General features: G+C 34.5%; 1 protein-coding gene across 1 annotated transcript in view; it reads right to left on the bottom strand.

Annotated features, from left to right (window-relative positions):
* The window catches only part of unc-13-4A (BAI1 associated protein 3), a 69,123-nt gene that overhangs the window by 912 nt on the left and 48,439 nt on the right, over positions 1 to 19,772 (bottom strand). Inside the window, exons 5-21 of the mRNA XM_077436296.1 lie at positions 14,033 to 14,321; positions 12,090 to 12,268; positions 10,652 to 10,818; positions 10,352 to 10,575; positions 10,055 to 10,228; positions 8,180 to 8,263; positions 6,273 to 6,434; positions 6,124 to 6,175; positions 4,852 to 5,134; positions 4,709 to 4,772; positions 4,483 to 4,634; positions 4,321 to 4,411; positions 3,881 to 4,052; positions 2,380 to 2,605; positions 572 to 734; positions 338 to 497; positions 15 to 261 (exon numbers count right to left, since the gene is read on the bottom strand). Coding sequence (XP_077292422.1) covers positions 15 to 261; positions 338 to 497; positions 572 to 734; positions 2,380 to 2,605; positions 3,881 to 4,052; positions 4,321 to 4,411; positions 4,483 to 4,634; positions 4,709 to 4,772; positions 4,852 to 5,134; positions 6,124 to 6,175; positions 6,273 to 6,434; positions 8,180 to 8,263; positions 10,055 to 10,228; positions 10,352 to 10,575; positions 10,652 to 10,818; positions 12,090 to 12,268; positions 14,033 to 14,321 — 2,889 coding nt within the window. The remainder of the gene's footprint in view (positions 1 to 14; positions 262 to 337; positions 498 to 571; positions 735 to 2,379; positions 2,606 to 3,880; positions 4,053 to 4,320; positions 4,412 to 4,482; positions 4,635 to 4,708; positions 4,773 to 4,851; positions 5,135 to 6,123; positions 6,176 to 6,272; positions 6,435 to 8,179; positions 8,264 to 10,054; positions 10,229 to 10,351; positions 10,576 to 10,651; positions 10,819 to 12,089; positions 12,269 to 14,032; positions 14,322 to 19,772) is intronic.

Raw genomic sequence — 19,772 nt, 5'->3', positions numbered from 1 at the left:
TATGTATATTTTACGTCTGTCATGTTGCTGCATCAATGGTAAATCAACTTGCTTGAGTCCATGGAAGTTGTCCACGTTTGAGGAGCTATCAGCAACTCCAGGAATGTGGACCAGAGAGAGAAAAGCCTCACCAGCAAAGTCATTGGCTGTGATGACATCGTGATCCATCACAGTGAAGGCAATCATGGATTCCTCTAGCAAACACTGCTCCAAAGTAATTGAGAACTCAAAGCATTCGTCGAATATGGGATTTAGCGTTTTCTGTAGAAAAATGGTGGTTAAGTATTAATATAAATATAAAAGTGTTGAAGTTTTAAACTATTTAAACTATCGAAACCTTATGAACGTTCGTTTGCTGTTCAGCACAGTGTGAAAAGACCCGTCTTGGCAACAGTTCAACGATGACGAAAGGATCGCTGAAACCATTAGGATCCAAAGGAAGAACATCTCTTGCTGATAACACTTCCACACACAATGAATCATGATTGAAATATGTTCTAAAATGCAAAATAAAACATTACAGCAAACTTTCTATCTTTACAAAAAGAAAATTGTAAATAGGAAAGCTTACCGAACGGATAGTATACCATATGGAGCATAAGTCGTATTGAATTGATCTTGTAATCGGTAGGCATAAAACAAATCGATCAGCTTTTCAGTAGGTGTCTTGTGATATTGGAGTCGTTGTTCAACTCTACAGTATGCATCAGAATGTAGATCAGATATTGCCAAGCCTATAAGATAGAAAATGTTACGACTATTTCTAAATTGATCTAATAATATTAGGCAAAGTTATGAGTCAATATTGGCACAATTGGGTTAGCTTTCTCAGTGGCAAAACGTAAATGTTTTCGCCCTCACTTATATAACATGATTGGTTCGGCTGCAGGGAATGTACCGTAGCTCGAGGAAAATTCGAAAAATTATGTGACGTTGAGATGATCGGACCGAAAATATAAAATTACGTAATTCTCAAATATATAACCAGCAGCATAGATCAATGATTAGCATGTTATGCTTTCGATTATGCTGGCCAGACCTTTTATATGCGACTTCAAAGTCAATCGTTTCCTTTCAGAGTTTGCCAATTTATCTGATTTCATTGAAACGGTTCCAACAAATTGGCAACCCTGTACTATCTCTCGATTTTCACTGTTTTGTATAAATACTGATAATTTATTCATATATGTATGTTTCTGTGGATGTAAATCGATATCTGTATTTGCTCTGTATAAAACTTCTGTACAATTTTTGACCATAGATGTCGTGTTTAAGGTAAATAAATGGGTGTATACCTGTATACATAATTAATTATTCTTAATCTGTATAGCATACTCGTCGCGTGGGAACAATCTGTTAGACGAATGTGTACGATAGATTGAATAATTAAAATCTAACAAAACAAGTGGGTGGCGGAAAGTCAAACATATAAGGCTGCTGACTACTAAACGTCAAGATGTCCAAAATTTTCGCATTTGTAAACATGTCTATTACGATTATTTTTCACCATCGCATTTGGCGGAATTGATTAAAATATCTGCGGAATTGATAAAAGCCGCGCAAAATGGCAAAGTTTCAAAACTTTGGAAAAAATATGGAAATTTCGCCTGAATTATTATCGAAGTGAAACATATAAAAACCTTGTAAAGATGATATCTAATATATAATTTCGAAAGAGACTTTGTACATATGAATGTATGTAAGGTTGGGTGTTAGAATTCGTGACGTTAAATTTAATAAAAAACACAAATTAATATTAAAATAACATAAAACTATTCAAGATAAATTTAATAAAATGTTTACTATTAAATTAGCCATGTTTAAGCGGTTTATATTAAAAATACCGAGCGAAGCTATAATACAAAGATGATATAGTATATGTAGCTCTTCCTACCTAGCTGAAATACGTTACCTACATAGCTCTTAAAAAAAATGATAAGTAATTATAGCCCATTGTATGAAAGACGTTTCTTAAAAACCAGTGATGCAAAACTTGATCCGAATGTATATTATATGTAGAATTTGTCTCAGAAAGTATTGTTTATTTATACATAACTATACATATTATATTTGGAGGAAAATCCGATATTGCTGTGCAGCATATTTTTTCTCGAGATGCATAACATTTAACTGCGAAACGAAATCAGAGATTTAAACCGCTAGCACTTTATTTAACAGCGTCCTTGGGCCGACTTTAACTCGATTCAATAACGTTCCGCAGAGGAGCGATATAAAATTATGTGACTTTTACAGCGCCATTGAAAAGGCTTTACGATCACAGCGGATAATGGTCGCTTTATTAGAGCCGTTGTGGCTCAGGGCGGATGAATAAATTTGAATACGTCGTATAAGGTGGCAATCTTAAACACGCTCTTGTACCTTTCCCTTCGGCGTGGAAGAAATCGGTGAGGATGTCCAAAGCTTCGGCGAGACGATCGTGGAAAACAGGTGGACGATCACCAACAGGTGCGTCGACTTGGGCTGCCAATTCAAACAAAGCTCCAGCCCAGACCACGGCGAGGACTCGTGTGAAGTTGCGCGGCAGAAGAGCACTGTTCAGCATCGCCAAGTGCATGTCCAGGTACTCCAGAAGTGGTGTAATCGCCTGAACAAAAGACGGTTTTAACTAGTGCTCGTCACTGGTGTTCAAGATGCTAGAAATCGATCGTGACAGCTCAAACTTTTTCCTCAGTAACGGGGCTTATGAATATGTACGTGTCAGACCTTACAACTAGTAATAGTCGTCAACTCAAGATAAAATAATATAATAATATAACCAACAACATAAACTAGTGGTTGGCATGTAATGATTTCGAACAAAGTGGTGACGGGTTCGATTCCCACTGGTTGCTGCTGGCCAGACCTTGGATATGTAACTCCAGGTCAATTGTTTCCTATCAGAGTTTGCCAATTTATCCGATTTTCATAAAAACGGTTCCTACAAATTGGCGTCCCTGTCCTATTTCGCAATAATTCAGCATCTCGATTTTTCGTTTATTTTCGGAAACAAATTGATCATTATTTAAAATAAAATTACAATACAAATAGTAATAATTAATCGGGAACGGAACTGAAACATAAATCGGGAATCGGAACTTTAACAGGGATCGGAAATCGGAATTGAAACAGGAATTGGGAATCGAAACTGAAAAGGGGATTGAGAATCGGAACTGAAATGGGATTACGGATCCGGAACTGAAAAAGGAATCGGGATCTGGAACTGAAAAAAGAATCTGGATCCAGAAGAGTGCCAGTAGAAATTAACCTTTATACAGCTAAAATATTAAGAAGCATAGTTTTTGCTATTCAAAATTTTAAAGTAGAATTGTCTGTCTGTCGTAGCAGTTTTTAGCAAATTACAACTTGTTTGGCAACAGAAAAGGTTTTACAATGGAATCGATAGGGTGATCCGAGCTTAGGGTGATTATTTCGTAGTTATACAGCAAGTCTGTAGCGATGAAGTTTATTTTTCTTGCTAATTTGCTATCGAATGTTTTTTCTTCAGCAAAATATTCTCAGAAATGATGGCTAGACATTTTTTTTGATAGAGTCGTAGCAGATACCCCATGAGAGACAAATCTTTGCGTTCATGAACATTAGCTAGATTTATTTTAATCGGAGTTAATAATGGTGAGCAGCTATAAAAGTATCAGAAGACTTATAAGCAAATATCGGCGTTGGAAGGATGCTTTTCAAATAACAATAGACCACCTCATTAGTGTTCAAAGCAATATAGCAAAAAAGCAAGGTTTTCCTAATAAATTGACAATAGTGAATCATTTTTTGTGCGAAAAGCATCCATCGACCGCCTAAGACTGCTTATAAGCTTGGAAAACTGCTTTAAACATAATTATTACACACACAGATAAAAAAAACTCACTTGAGGAGTAGGCAAGGAGTCCGGAGACCAAGCCAAGTGGAATATAGTCTTCTTCAAAGGAGATTCCATCTGCGGTGCGACTCTAGAAAGGACTTGTTCTGCGCGAGCTTCCAATTGTTGCAAAGCCGTGTCTAGCACTCGAGCACGTTCAGCATCGCCAATTTGTTCGGGTCTAAATTATTAAAAAAATATATCATCATCATCATCATCTACCTATACAGCCATTCCAACACGCTTCTTGACGGCCTCTCCAACACGCTTCCATTCGTCTCTGTTTTGCGCAACTCTCATTCATCACATTCCACAAATTTTCATAATTTCGTCTACCTTTTGCATCATCTCGGGTACCATTCTGGCATTTATTTTGTCCAGATTTCTTGGAAAAATTTATATCAAATACCACAATTAATATTCACCCAAAATTTTCGCACAATACGTACTTGATTTCATCACCGAATTCAGCCAGAGATCGCCTGACGTACTCCAGATTGTTAACGGCGACGCACATTTCATCAGTAGTTTTGAATGGACCTGTATTAAAAAATAGAAAATTGTACATCTAAGGCAATACTACAGATAATTATATGAGGAGTAAACAATACCAATTATGTCATAATATCCACTATCGGCAAGCCTCTGATGGACTAAATCTGCATAGTGAAGTGCTGCAGCACACAGTGCATCCAGAAGTTGCAGGGCATGCCCTTGATTGGGCCAGGCTAGTAAGCGCCAAAATTCACGTGCTTGATAAAAACTGAAAGTACAATATTATTATAAATAGAAAATGTAATAGTTATTGATTGAAGGTTATGTGAATATTGTAATTACCAAGCGGCAGTATCGACGGAAGAGGTACTGTGCTTCACGATGAATTCCCCTTCACACATTCGATCTGAGAAATGATTTATTGAAAATTTCAATCTCATCTGATTGTATACGAGCTATATGTATTATTTTAACGATAAGGTTACCTAATGAGATAGCGGCACGCACTCTGTGCAAAGCTTTAGCTTTGGTTATGGCGAGCCACCGTTCCACTGCTGGGGTAAACCACTCGTGACACGCTGATAACGAGAGTGGTTTATCGGTGGCCGATATGGGCAGGTGTAGTTTGAGTGCTGAAAACTCCTGAAGACCCAAATAAAGCTCGAAGGGCAAGGTTTGGGCTGGTTCTTTGTCGCCTTCGGCAGCTGCCCAGTGGTATGGAGGAGGCTGCTCCCAACTATCCAAACAACGGGACACGTCGTCGGCCAACTTTGAAAGTACATTTGAATAATAAATTAGAGCTTAGATCAATTTGAACAGGTATCGTCGAAGCAGTGCGAATTAATTCAGAGGAAGATAGATTAGGCATCGTGTGCTACCGAACTATGTATATTTACTCGATCGCTTCGTTAGTATTCCTGTCAATATTCATATACGAAGGTACAATATAGCAATTTAATAATTCTGATTTGCCTCACATAAGTCAATATTGCGGTGATGTGAATTGTGTGATATACGTATGCCAATTATATACGTATATTCATATGTACATATATGTATATATGTATATAATATATTTAATTTATAATTCATGCTATTACAGAATGTTCCAGTCTGTTGCCAATCCTGTCTTATTGTTGACGGTAATATACTATTACTATAATATATTTGCGCCTTTGATTATAAATAGAGTTGTTGTTAATCTATTAAATAAATTAGAGTAGGTATATTTGTTCTCATAAATGGCTAATTAAAAAATTCATTTGTATCCAGTTTTATTACTATGGTAAAAAATTAAATACAAATCTAATATTAAAACGGCGAAAGTTGAGTATAATTTAATTAAGCTCACCACTCAGACTAAGCTGTCAGAATAAATTTTTATTATGGATGAGATTATTACAAAACTTTTTAAAAATTAAAATAATCAACGGATAAAAAATAATGTTTGAAACACACCATCTGGATGGGCTTTTAATATTTAATACTACATATGTATGCATGTATTTACATAGGTATCAAAACGAAATAAGTTTTAGTAAGGAAAACATTGCAGTCGTTGGCTACGTTGGATTTAAATAATATATAATATTGTAGCGTGGACGTGTGGAGTGGTTTCCATATTGAATGAAGACGCAGTAATTAGAGTTGCAAGAGGTTTTTTTTAAATTAAAAATATGTTCTTATAACTACTCTATACAAGAAATGATATTTAATGCCATAAATGACATAAGGAGAAGGGTGTGGCAAAAACTCACCATTTTATCGAGCTGTTTATACACAACGGTAAAGTAGGGTATGCCGTTGGTCCTGAAATCACAAAACGGACAATGTGTATGTACATATACATAAATAATAAGAAACACCATGAAATGTCCATTCAAACACAATTTAAAAGGAGACGCACGTTTCGAATAGAGGATGATAGTAGGTGAAGCCCTGCTGAAGGTCCACTAGTAGGGTTGTCGACAAGTCCAACAATTTAATGGCGCAAGTTCTCTTTCCTTCTCGCGCCAATCTCGTGTACCATTCTGCTGTGCCTTTTCTTATCGAAACGGCAATTTCACCCCTGAAAATTACGATCATCTTTACGTTTCGTATAAAAAAGCGTACGTCGTAGCGTGAATTTTCCTTTGTTAATATCCGGTGTAATGACACGCAAGGGTGCGCACCAGATCGTTACTGATTATATATTAAAAAAATTCTAGGTCTGTAGTAAAGCACGCCCCCCCCCCATGGTAATCTCACCCTTAATAGATTATGGACGTTTTAATAAATCTACGGTGTCTGTTCGGTTTACGTAACGACGTTCGGAAGGGCTATATTATTCAAAACGTTGAAAGTTAGCACGCCTAGTTAAAGTTTCTCCTCTTTCGAATAATAAATATTTAACGTACGAAGTTGATTTCATAACAAAATTTTAGCTAATACATATTTCAATTATAACTTTTGTCGAAATAATAAACAATAAAATTAGGTTATATCAATATTGTTTTGCGACGAATGGAGTCGGGCCGGGTCAAGCGAAACGGAGCGGAGCTCGACGTGCGTCATATTTTCGAAAAATTTACGAATACATACAACTCTATATTATTTAGATTGTATGGATTACTAGGCAAACTCTAGATCTAGATTATTATCACTAGATAATATTTATTGTTTACCTTTAATATATACAATGTATGTTATCGTATTTTTTTTTTATCTAAAGATCTTAGTTGACTAATAGGAATAGGGTTTTTTTTAGTACTTCCAAGTGAAATTTATTTTATTTTATATAATTTTTCACCATATGTGCTATGACAGGTTGTCCCAAAATGACATCTATGGCCAAACTTATAAAAAATACTATACACATTCTATAATGTAGGTAATATTAAACAGTCAACAAATTTGTGACAAAACTGATGGAAGGGGGGGGGGGGGTAATATGATGTGGTTTTATTAATACAGTAACAGCTTAGTGCACTGGTAGAGCTATTCCATAGATTGGTCCCTGCCAAATACGTTGCTAGCGAGTAGATATTAAAAATAGTCTTGTGGATATTAAAAAATACAGATTGACCAAGTCCAAGACCATGACCAAGAATTTTGCGATTTTTCTCTTTTAATTGTTGTGACGGATCCAATAAATCAACCTCCCTTACAGTTTCTCGCGAACTCGATTTATTATTATTTGGAATTTGTTGAATATTATAAATGCTATCTACATAATGCATTTCTTGCAAATTTTCTATGTATCAAAATTTTTGAGAAATTGTACATTGTCTGTCGATTGATGTCTCTATTTGTATTCTATGGTATTCTATGTACTGGTATGTTTAAAAAAATATTAGTAATCATGTTCAAAAATGAATCTAACCATATACGTCGCCTTGGGGGTAATTCCTGTCATGGCACATATGATGTATGTATGTATTTATGTAAAAAAATATATATATATATTGAAAGAGAATGATCACACTAATGAAGACACCGTACTACATATTAAAAAAAACATTTTTGATATATGCATGTATGTACTAATGTAATATGATATTAAATGCTGAAATATTTATCAAACATTCGTTTAATCTATGGTTTAAATGTTAAGGAAATTTACAATCAAATCATTAATAATAAAGTAAGTACATGTATATACATGGACACTATGCTTTTAGATAATTATACGCTGTTAATAATTAATTTAACGAAGGAAATGCTTTAATTAAGTTTTAAGAGTGGCTTTTTATAATTAAAATGTGGAAAATTTTGACATGTCAGTTTCCATTGTGCACACGCGCATTTTTAATGTTAACTTTTTATAATACTCGCCTGATTTCCTTGTTGAACGGACAGCATTTCCAGAAGGCTTTCATCTGAGCGAGGAAATTCAAGCATCGCAGTAAGCCCTCAAGCCTGCAAAAATGAAAGAAGCTTTTATATCGCGCAGATGCACTTTCCACGGTGCAGTATACTTATCAAAGAAGTAGATGTATGTATTACTGAAGAAACGGCACACTTCTCGCTTTACGACGTTCACGTATGTACATATGTAGGCAGAAAAAAGCTAGATAATTTCTATACTAAAGTGCACATCATCGAAACCGTCGAAAGTACATATGTCAATCGTCAACTTATACATTCGCCTTAATTAGAATACTATACTCAATTATATTAAATTAGAGAAGACTGGTTAAGTATATACAAGGTGAATATAATTTCTGGAAACCATTCCTAAGTGAAAGTCACGAAAAGGCCACAGCCAATTTTGATAATAGCGAGCGTATAACAGCTGGTAATTTATTATTCATTTCCCATTAGCACAAAATCCGATTATTATTGGGAATAAAATCGAATACGCCGTAGGTACGAAATGTATCATATTTAGACGCAAAATATTTAATTTGTAAGCTCCGATTTCGAATTGATATAAACGAAATATTAATTGAATAAACATCAAAATATGTTTTGAATGTTTCAGATTAATATTTATAAATATAAAATGAATAATGATAATTATTTACAAAATAACAATGGTGTGAGAGATTTTTTATATTTTAAATTTATTAGCTCTATACAGCATTTAGTTTTCCCTTGAATTTCGTCTTCTTTCTCCATCTATAATGATTTTTACTATTTTTGCATTTCTATATTACTATGTTTTTGTCATATTTATATGTTTAAATGATATTGTTGCGTACGGGTGGGTGTAGGATCCAAATGAGAGGCCAAAGTCGCTTCACAGCATTTATTCAACGATTCAAGAGGTCCACATGGAACCACTGCTCACTACAAAATGATCTGATCTACTGTGTGTACCTCCTTATAAAAGACAAGTTGTACATTACAGCTTTCCCGATCCATTAATATGTGTTTTGTCTAGGCAGGTAAATGTCTATCCGGGCGAGTCTATTGTTTACGCACGCATTCGTCCAGGTATGTATGTGAGAACTCTAGCGTATCCTTTGTTCGAGCACTTACTCCCGTTTGCCTAATCCGGGGTTTCTATTGTTCGCATATGAATGCACTGCTACAGTGAATACTCTTTCTCATGTTCACACGTTACAATATATTATTACTTTTATCCATTGATGTTATTTTTTATTATTATTATTGTTTATATTATAAAATGTATTGAAATGTGTTTTTAGTTGTAAATAAATAAATAAATAAATAAATATTATGTAAATTTTCTGCTAAGATTGCAAGTGGTCGTGTCGAGGTAACGAATGTATTTCCCGAGAGCTGAAAATTCTTTTGTTAGAGTGCTGTCTATTGTTGTGTCCTTGGAGCTTTCCCGCGTTGCAACTGTTCTTTAACAATGGTTTATACGAAATCGATATTGAAATTCATCCCTTCTGTTATATACATCTTTGAGAACGGAAGATTTTCCGCGACAGTCGCTCCAGCGTCCACTCAGGGATTTTCCAACGTCTAGGTTTACTTGGATGGGTCGCAAAATTTGCAAACCGTTTATGCTTCCGCACAAATAACATTTCGGTCGGTTTTGTGCGAAAGAATATGCGATACGTATTTGTGTGTATGTATATACATATGTATATACATATGTATGTATGTATGTAGAGTAAATAAAGTTTCAGTTATGCGTATGTGGTGAGAAGTTCGATTGCTCTGTTGGGTAAAAGGGACAAAAATTGCGACCGAGAAATTGGATGAAAGGGGAATCGAATTTAGTTCATTGATTACCTGACAAGGGACGGTGGATGCAGTGCCGGAAATAGTTCTCTGTGCTTTTGTATTTGAAGTAATGATCGTTCCAGAAATATTGCAAACGATTCTGCCAACCACTGCTCTTCTTCTTTGGATACGGTCCTTCCACACCAAACTTTCTCCAGATCAGCCAGCAATTTTTGCATATATCTAATAACATATTGAGTATTTAAAAGTGAAAAATATTGATTAAAAATGTGTAAATGACCAAAGGAATACTTTCCAAACTATTATACACACACACGCACACATAATAACATTTGACTGTAATACCTGGCATCTAAGGTAGTGTCCAAATTCTGCCGAGCAGCGCCGGCCCAATGAGCGATAGCCAATTGCATCGACGAAAGATCTCCCTGAACGGCATGCTGATGAAGTAAGGTGGCAGCTGGACCCGATAGACCACAGCCTGGATTACTAGGCAGTCCTTCATTTTGTCCCAGGCTGCGAGTTTCGTAAGCGAGAAGTACCGCGAACAATCGCTCTTGCTGGCGAACCTAACGTTTAGCAGATCCATTCAATTGCATAACAGAGATACTTTATAATTGGCTTTTGACAAATGTCACGACTTACTTCCGCCCAGTTGTCTTCCTCAGAAGTACCTCTGTCTTCTCGAGTACTCAACCACAGCTTGAGACGAATTCGACCCTGGACCGATGATCTTTGAGAGCGAGCGTCCAATTTAAACCACCCCTCAAGACCGGTCGATGGTATTTCGTGAAGCGGAATATTTACGCAACCTATGTAGTATATGGAAATATGAAAACGGTTAACATGTCTAAGCAATTCTAATTTAATTTAATTGATTTCAAATATACGATCTTTCAGAGGCGAGTAATTTACTTTGAAATAAAGCCATACGTGTGTCAAATACATAGTATTCACTAATGTACAATATAATATTATACATACATATATTATATATGAAAGCGACTTCAAAGCTTGATAAGATTGAAATAATAAGACCATAACTTCCACGTAACCTGTTTGTACGTAGTGAAAACTTAGATATATTATTAAGATGTTATATTAGAATTTAGGATATGTGATTTTGGAAACGGAAGTAGAGGATTTCTCAGAAATGGTAAACAAACTAATACAAAGTTCTATATTTGGAGAATTGAATATTAATTAACTATGTTTAGATAGATTTTTACATGAAAATAAACACTGGTCTACCAAATTTGAAGAAAATGTAGAAAACAAGTTGAAATAATAAGATCGTAGGAATTAATAATGACACAAAGATACACACGAGTGCGTCCCGTGCAGAGTGTTCTTACATAAGTCGTAGTGATTGATGGCGTAGAAAAAAATAAAAGATTCTTTGTATTTAAGAGGTTGTAATATAGTAATATATCTTTGTACCAATTGAAGAAATAAGAGTACTTTGCAATTAATTACATACATACTACATCTTTTGAGTGATGCAACGACGAGCAAACACATCCAAGAATGAAAAAAATATCGTGTATGTTTTTATTGATAAAATATGATTTATCATCTTAAACTATTTAAATTCTCTATAAGGCAAAAAGTGCGTAAATTTTAGGCGTTGATTTTCTCATATTTTCAATTGCCTTCAAGCGGCGATTTCTGTCTACAAACTATGTAGAACAACTTATTAAGAATATTCAGCGACGAAAGTAAGTTATTTACGTGAGTCGAAAACGAAGTTGAAAGTCGTACGTGAAGTAATTTATGAAATGGTATTCTTCCACGATGATACCTACCACGAACAAACGCAACTCTACCTCTGCTCTGTGGGATTTTATTAAAAAGAAAAGTTTTCAACGCTTTCCACGAAGCTGTAACCGAGCCGCCATCTACTCGCATCGGATTTTTCCGTTCGCTTTAACCTTCTCGAGGCGTGGTTTCGCATAAAAATGAAATATACACTCGCCAACTTTGTGTAGAAAAGGGAAAATTTGGGTCTCGTTTCATTTCAACGCCCGAACGTCTTGAAAATCAATGACGACAATAATACTTGAAGTTTCTTTTTATCTCTTACCCAAAAAGTCATCTTGGCTCCCCTGCCTTGCCGACTGGCAGACTTGCTTGAAGAAACGTCCAAGTCCTCGCACTCCTCGAACTTCGTTCAATTTTGAAACTGCATCCAGCACAGAGCTCTCGTCGTCGTGATCCCAAATGTCCAAATGCAATGAATCACTCTGCACATCGTCAATATCGCTGAAAAAAATAAAATTCTTCTATTTAAGTTGTGATTACTTAATTTATAGCCTCAAAAAGTCAACAACTAATGTCGACGCAGAAGAAAATAATGTCCTTGTGCGTGCAAAGATTTAGCAAAAACTTCGCTCTAACTAATTTTGTATATTGTGTTAGCAAAAAGTTTTTGCTTTATTAAGTTTCATCACGGTTTAACGGCGAGGGATACTATTAACCTTTTCCCTTTTCGCGTAAACGTATCCATTGATTGAAAAAATAATTAATACAAGAATACTGTGGCACATTTTTATGTGTAGATTGAACAAGGAAATATTTTTTTGTAATGTAATATCTAAAAATGGATCCGTGGTAAAACAAATAAAATGCTAAGAATCACCGACATAAATGATCTTTTTCAAGGAGTCAGGTAATTTGAAATTTAAACTAGCTTGCAGTTCCATTTTATCTACGCGTACTATATATCTATGTATGTACCTATTTTTATACGTATAGTAGAATCTCATTAACACCGGAACCCCTAGAACCGATCTCCAGATGGCGGTCGTCCAAAATGACGTTAAAATGGGTGCAACGTGCACCGATTGCAAAGAAGAAATGCTTCAACAGACAATTCTGGTCTCTGGCTTCCAATCCAGTGTGGGGAGGGAGGTACAAATTGCCGGTATAAAATTGTGTGCCAACCCAACTGGGATGATTCAATTTGGTTCGCAGCGATCGGGTACTTGCTGGGACCATTTTTAGAAGCCAACCGTCTAATTTTGCGTAAAGCAGGAGAGCACTCGACGGTAAATTCGTTACATACCCAACAATGGCCAAAGTGGGTGAAAATTGTCACCCGATGCAGCGTGCGGTTAGTTTAATTATTCGGCTCTGTGCTCGACCTCGACATGCCTTGCACAGTATACTAATTAAATCAGGGTTTAATTTTCTTTTCAGAAATACACTAATTTGTTATAAAATTTGATGTTAATTTGGGTTTTGACAAACATTTTTGATGTTAACATTTGCCGTACTGTGATGGATAGCGAGTGAACAGAAGGGTTTTCATATTTTATGTATTACTCATCAAAACCTCTATGACTCTAATGATGTCATTACAAAAATAAATACAGTGATCAATTTCAACAGAAAACCTTTTGTACAAATGCCTCACAGATACGAGAGAGAGAGAGGGAGAATTCAGTACGTGCCGCGCTCAACGGTCAGTGTAAGAGTGATATCCGCTTTTAATACATAATACGTTTGGCACACGAAATATTGATTTTTATAGAGAATTAAAATAATTAATCTCGCAGATTTTGCATTATTTTAGCTTGGCGTCCAGCACAGTGGCTATCGGATTATTTTAGCACAGTAAGGCAAGTGTTAATTTGAAGTTAAAGCTATATTTTCCGTTATAGAAAAGCATCACTAAAGCGAGGTTTCAAAGTTAATAAGTATTAATATATATCTTCTAATGAATAATTATGAAAAAAAATAAGGTCGATAAAATTTTTATGATCTTTGAAAATCTAATATATAATTTCAAAAGAGACTTTGTATGTTTGTTTGGTTCTTAGAATCGATGACGTCATCGAAAAAATCAAAGTTTCTGTGCCGACGATATTGATATCCGTTGAATATAATTTTTTTTCGATTCAAATAAATTTAATAAAAAAAATAAATGAATGTTTACTATTAGATTATTCATTTTTTAAGCGGTTTATATTACAAACACTGAGCGAAGCCGGGTAAAACCACAAGTATTTTATATAACAGACTTACAAGCGAAATTTCTCGCTCCACTTCGGGCACAACGTATGCGGTTTGACAGATGTGGCACGAATAAACTTGGCTGGAAGCTGTCCAGCTAAGCTGTCTCGATGCTCCCTGCGTGAAGAGCCTTCTCTACGTTTAAAACTGAGCCGAAAGCTGTGATGTTTGCGAAGCTTGTCGTGACCTTGGGGTCCATGATCTTCGCTCGAAGGTTCGCTCAACCGTGGAGAAGGTGGTTGGGGTGATGGGGGCGCCGCCACAGGTTGAATACCCAACATGCAGTATGGGTCACTGAAACCTGAAAAAGAATTATACATTCGAAATACATATTTTTGGACATCTACATACGTATAGATACATATATAAATAATACATACACATATAAAAGGCGATAAACGGACTATTGCGCAAATTACGATCGCGCGCACGACAATCGTTGCCACAAAAATCGCGAATACGGAATATCTGGCAATCGAGTTCTCATTATTATAATATTTCGTGTGGATAGTTTTCAATTGATGACGTTTTTGGGTGCCAGATGTTCCGTTATCGAGATTTTCATATTATGCATATATTTGAATAAAAAAAATTACATTACAAGGTATTGTAATGTATAATTACAGTGAGCAGAAAAAAATCACGGTTTGGAATTATCAGATCGGAGACTAAAAAATCTTCACTAAGTTTGATCCATTGAGTTCGAATATGATATAAAAATGATTTTTTGGTTTGGTCTTGTTTATGAGATATGTATGAGCGTTTAAAAAAATGCGCAATTTTCACGGATTTTTGGCTTTTGCAGTCTTTAGTTCAAAATCTAGTATTGCTATATTCAAAGTGAGTATTGAAATCAATAGTCAGATGATTTTTCTATTGATTGTGTTTTTTTATTGCTTTGAAATATTAATTATTTTACGAATTTTAAAAGTCAAAAAAATTTATTATTTTATACAATTTTTTTGATAACGTGAAGACCGCTCTTATATTATTAATGTACTACATATATAAATTTCCTTAAAATATGAAGTACTATAATATTTCATTTTATTGCTTACCGGATGGGAAATACTTCTTGAAATTGATAACAATCAACTAATTAAAATGAGAGCTTTCCACTACATCATCTGAGCAGTATTCAAAATTTGTAAACCACATTTAATATAGTAATAATTCAATACGAACAATACAAAGAATAATCGCCCAATCAAAACGATTAATTAATTTTGCGTTGAACGATCGTTTTGATATAAAATACGAAACCTCAAGTCTCAAGGGAAGGTAAGGCTTTAAACATTAATAATGAATATCATACTATTCCAAGAAAAGTACGCACTTGTGACACTTGTGATGAATTATATTTTGAATTAGTTTATTATTATTATGTATAAACAAGTTTGCTTTGCTTTCAAAATCAAAATTCACACATTTGGCTTCCATTATTATTATTAACATATATACATATTTATAGACTCAATTTTAATACTATTTAAGTAATTGCCGACGGAAAATAGCCTATTAAAAGATTAATGTTTTTGATAATTGCTTCCAAACTCAATAAGCATACATATGTATACGTGTATGATTATAAACGTAAAACAAAGGTATTCAAACTCGAATACACTGCAATGAAATGGGTCGTGACTTGTAGAACGTGAAAAAATCTCGGACATTTTCATTGGAGCAGGTTGCCATTCGTCTCGCTGAATGATGATAGCCATCAGCATTTTGCGAATAAGGTTTTTGTGATTTATGTCACACACTCGATGGGGAATTTTATTAGAGGGACACGGCTTATGACACACCTGTGACTCGAGAGCTTCTTTCAGCAGATTGATGGGAAAAGCCTGGCACGCGTGTAATTCAGTCTGTGGAATGAGAAACGAATGGATCGCAATAAAGACGCCATTCCCCAGATACGGCTTATTTTTATCGTGAATTTTGAACGATACTTAGTAATTTCTAGAAAAAATACGATTGGATTTTATGAATATCAAAGAAAATAGCTCGAGTCACATTATTGCACAAAGTGTGTGAGATTTTGATAGGACCGATGATTTCAATTGAAAGAAAATATACGACGGTGGAAATGGGATGGGGCTCGTTGGATTCGGAATATCTTGAATTCTTAGAATCACCCCAAAGTAAATCTGAATATCTGAGGGTCCTTATGTATATGAGATTGATCCTAAGGGTTCTCATACATTGAATGAAAGTCCGAGTTAATTTAATTCAGCGAAATATACCAATATCTTATCATTATGATTATTGAACTGTGTTTGATAATATAGGTACATATTTTATAAAATTATGTATCTTTGTCTCATGCCTATGTACATATGAGCCATTATATTTGAAAGTGGCGGAATTCCAATTTTAAGTTTTAAAAACACTATTTCTGTTGACTTATTTACAAGTTCTTATCCTTTCTTTTAATTCGACATGTCCATAATTCGAATAAACGTATTACAGGCCACCAGTATTTTTAAATATTGTTAAACGCAAAATATTATAGTTAATATTTTTCGAAATATTTCTCGAAATGTACATTCATATATGTATACATACAACCACGTGTATATGTGCATACATATCATATTGTTGCGTAGGGGTGGGTGGAGGATCCTAGTAAAAGGCCAAAGTCGTTTCACAGTATTTATTGGTGATTAAGGAGATACACGCACTGGCAGTGCTCCGTCCAGAATGTCTTGATATGGTCTAAGTACCTCTTTATAAAGGACAGGTCGCTCGGGCATCTTCGACGTCCGGTTACTTCCCCATTGTTTAGTCACATATTCGGATGTGCTGTCCCATGTTTTGGCATTGTCAGTTTTAAGAACTCCACGGGAATGCGACCGAGTGCCGTTACCACCGCTAAGTGCATTCGGGGGTCTCTCATTGTCAGCTGACTTGCACTTAAGCCTGGAGATAATCCTCGAAACTAATTATAACGGCGGCTCCTTTTAGCATACGCTACAATATCATAAATAACAGATCATTGGTGATGATTTATGATAGATTGATAATAATGTACCATACATACTCAATAGTTTAATTTTCCGCTATGCATATCTATATGTACAATATCATATAAGAAGTACTAAATTTTATAAATTCTTTGAAAATATATATGGGAAAACTATACTACTAGTATACCGTTTTTGAAAGGGATCAAAACTCGGTGTGTCTCATACAAAATATTTTGAAAAAGTAATTTTTTTTACATTTCAATTCAAATTTTACTTTTAAGGCTTTTCATTGAAATATTCCAAATAAGCTGGTTGGGGCATATTCTACAGATGTGTCAAAGAAGTATCGTGAAAAAATTGTAACAAAAATGAAAAGGGAAGTAAGATGAGAAGTTTGCTATGATATTATGCAGCTGAGGATACAGTGGGCTAATATTCTAAAGATAGCATACTTATATAGGGTAATAAACCCAACATATTGAATGTTTGATTTAATACAAATTATATTATACGTAGATACCTAGTACGTATGGATGTGGATAATATATAAACGCGAACACCTGCCATTTCTCATCATTTTCAATCGAACATCATTTATACGGTAAACGTATTATTTATTTGATTATAATCTTTCTCGCAAGCTCCGGCTGAAAAATATGACGATATTTTCTAATATAATATGTCTTTTTATGTTATATCCAAGTGTCACGTATGAGTTCAAAGACCAATACAAACTTTTTCCAAACACACGATCAGTATTGGAGGCACTTAATTGCGTGGCGAGAAAACCGATAAATTGTGGGCGAGAAGAACGCTCCGGTGTGTTTCATTCTCGGTCTGTGGAAAAAGGTTTCGTTTTTTATTTGCAACGCTTAAAAGCTGGCCCTCTTACGTCCAAAATAATAATGAACTTTGGGAAAATATGCCGAAGGCGTCCCAGGATAAGTTTTCGTGTGCCTAACTTCAAGACGTGGCCCGTCTACATATTTGATTTCGTGGTACATTTGAGAACAAGCAATTTGAACGTATTTGTACTTTTTAAACTGGAAATTTCATAATGGGTCTTTCAAAAGTTGAGTTGAGTGTTGACTGACTCGATGGAAAAAAAAAAGAAATTATGAAAGTTTGTCTTTGAAATACATAGCAGATTTTTCAAGGACTCGAGGTTCAAATGAATATTTATACTATTAACAGAATTATTTTTTTTTTCAATATTACATATGTATGTATCATATATAGGTATATGTACATATTTACAAAATATTTTTGTAAGTAGTGTAACGTAAGCGTATGACAGAGAGTATCCACTGTCTGAGTGCATTCGTGGGAGAACAATAGTTACCCCAGATGAGGCTAACGGGACTCAGTAAGTGCCCGAACAAAGGATACGCTGGAGTTCTCACAGAACAATAGACTGAGCATGATAGACTTGTACGTTCCTAGATAATAGATACATAAATAGATCGGGGAAGCTGTGGTGGGCGGCTTGTCGTTTATAAGGATGTACACATGTTAAATCAGATTGTTCTGCAGTGAGCTGTGGATCCGTGTAAACCTCTTGAATCGTTGAATAAATGCTGTGAAGCGACTTTGGCCTTTCATTTCGATTCTGAACTCACAACTACGCAACAGTAGAAATATCTACGTCAGGCAAATTGGGTGATATTAGGATTTGTGAGATTTAGTATTTTCATAGCTTTCTAAAGCAATTTAATTTATTTTAATATTTGCTTTTTTATTTTATTTATTTGAATCGATCATGCACACTTGTTGTAACAGATTGCTGTAAAGCAACGAGTGTGGTATATAGATTAAGAATTATTAATTATATTTGTATACAGGTTTACACCAATATATTTACATTAAACAAAACAATATATGTATTGTATTGTATTGATAGAAGTATTGTAAGTATTATACAAAGCAAATACAAACATCGGTTAAACATTAAACATGACATATATGGACAAATTTGCTGCATTAATAAAAATCAGTGAAATTCGAGATGCTGAAAAACTCTAAATGTTGTGAGAAAATAGGTAAAGGTTGCTAATTTGTTAGAACAGTTTCAATCAAAATCAGATAAATTGGCAAACTCAGATAGGAAACGATTGATCTGATAGGAAACGAGTCACATATTCAAGATCTGGCCAGCGGCAACCGGTGGGATTGAACCCGTGACCACTTTGTTCAAAAGAATTTTATGCTAACCAAGACCTGGGCAAACTGCGGCCATACATATGTACATGAGTATCAAAAAAGTCAAACATAAATATATCATATCCATAAAATTATTACGTCGACATCTTACTTCTTGTTATATTCTCACGTAAACTTAATAAAGTAGTGTACATATATATATATATATATATATATATATATATATATATATATATATATATATATATTGATAATAGGATAACATTACACTCCTTGTTTTGTAATAATTTATGTATACAACATATGAGGTTATTATTAGGATAATTTGAGATATCAATATTGAATTTTTTCTTTGTGTCTTTTAAATAGCTCAGAATAAAATTATATGTATGATGTTATATGTAGATAGAAAGTGAAGGCGTATTAAGACATCAAAAAGGTACATATTTTTATCATGTATTACACACACTTGTATATCAAAAAATAAATCAATTCTGAAATATAATACGATGGTAAATATTTGTGAAAATTTTCACGCTGTCATTTAAGATCTATGAATATTGTTGATACTATTCAAGTCAAATTTAATAAACAATAAATTGTTAAAAAAATGATTCCTAACA

The sequence above is a fragment of the Arctopsyche grandis genome, chromosome 8 (assembly GCF_051622035.1).
Source record: "Arctopsyche grandis isolate Sample6627 chromosome 8, ASM5162203v2, whole genome shotgun sequence".
NCBI lineage: Eukaryota > Metazoa > Arthropoda > Insecta > Trichoptera > Hydropsychidae > Arctopsyche > Arctopsyche grandis.
The sequence above is the reverse complement of the archived record's forward strand: the minus strand, read 5'-3'. Positions and strand labels throughout refer to the sequence as shown.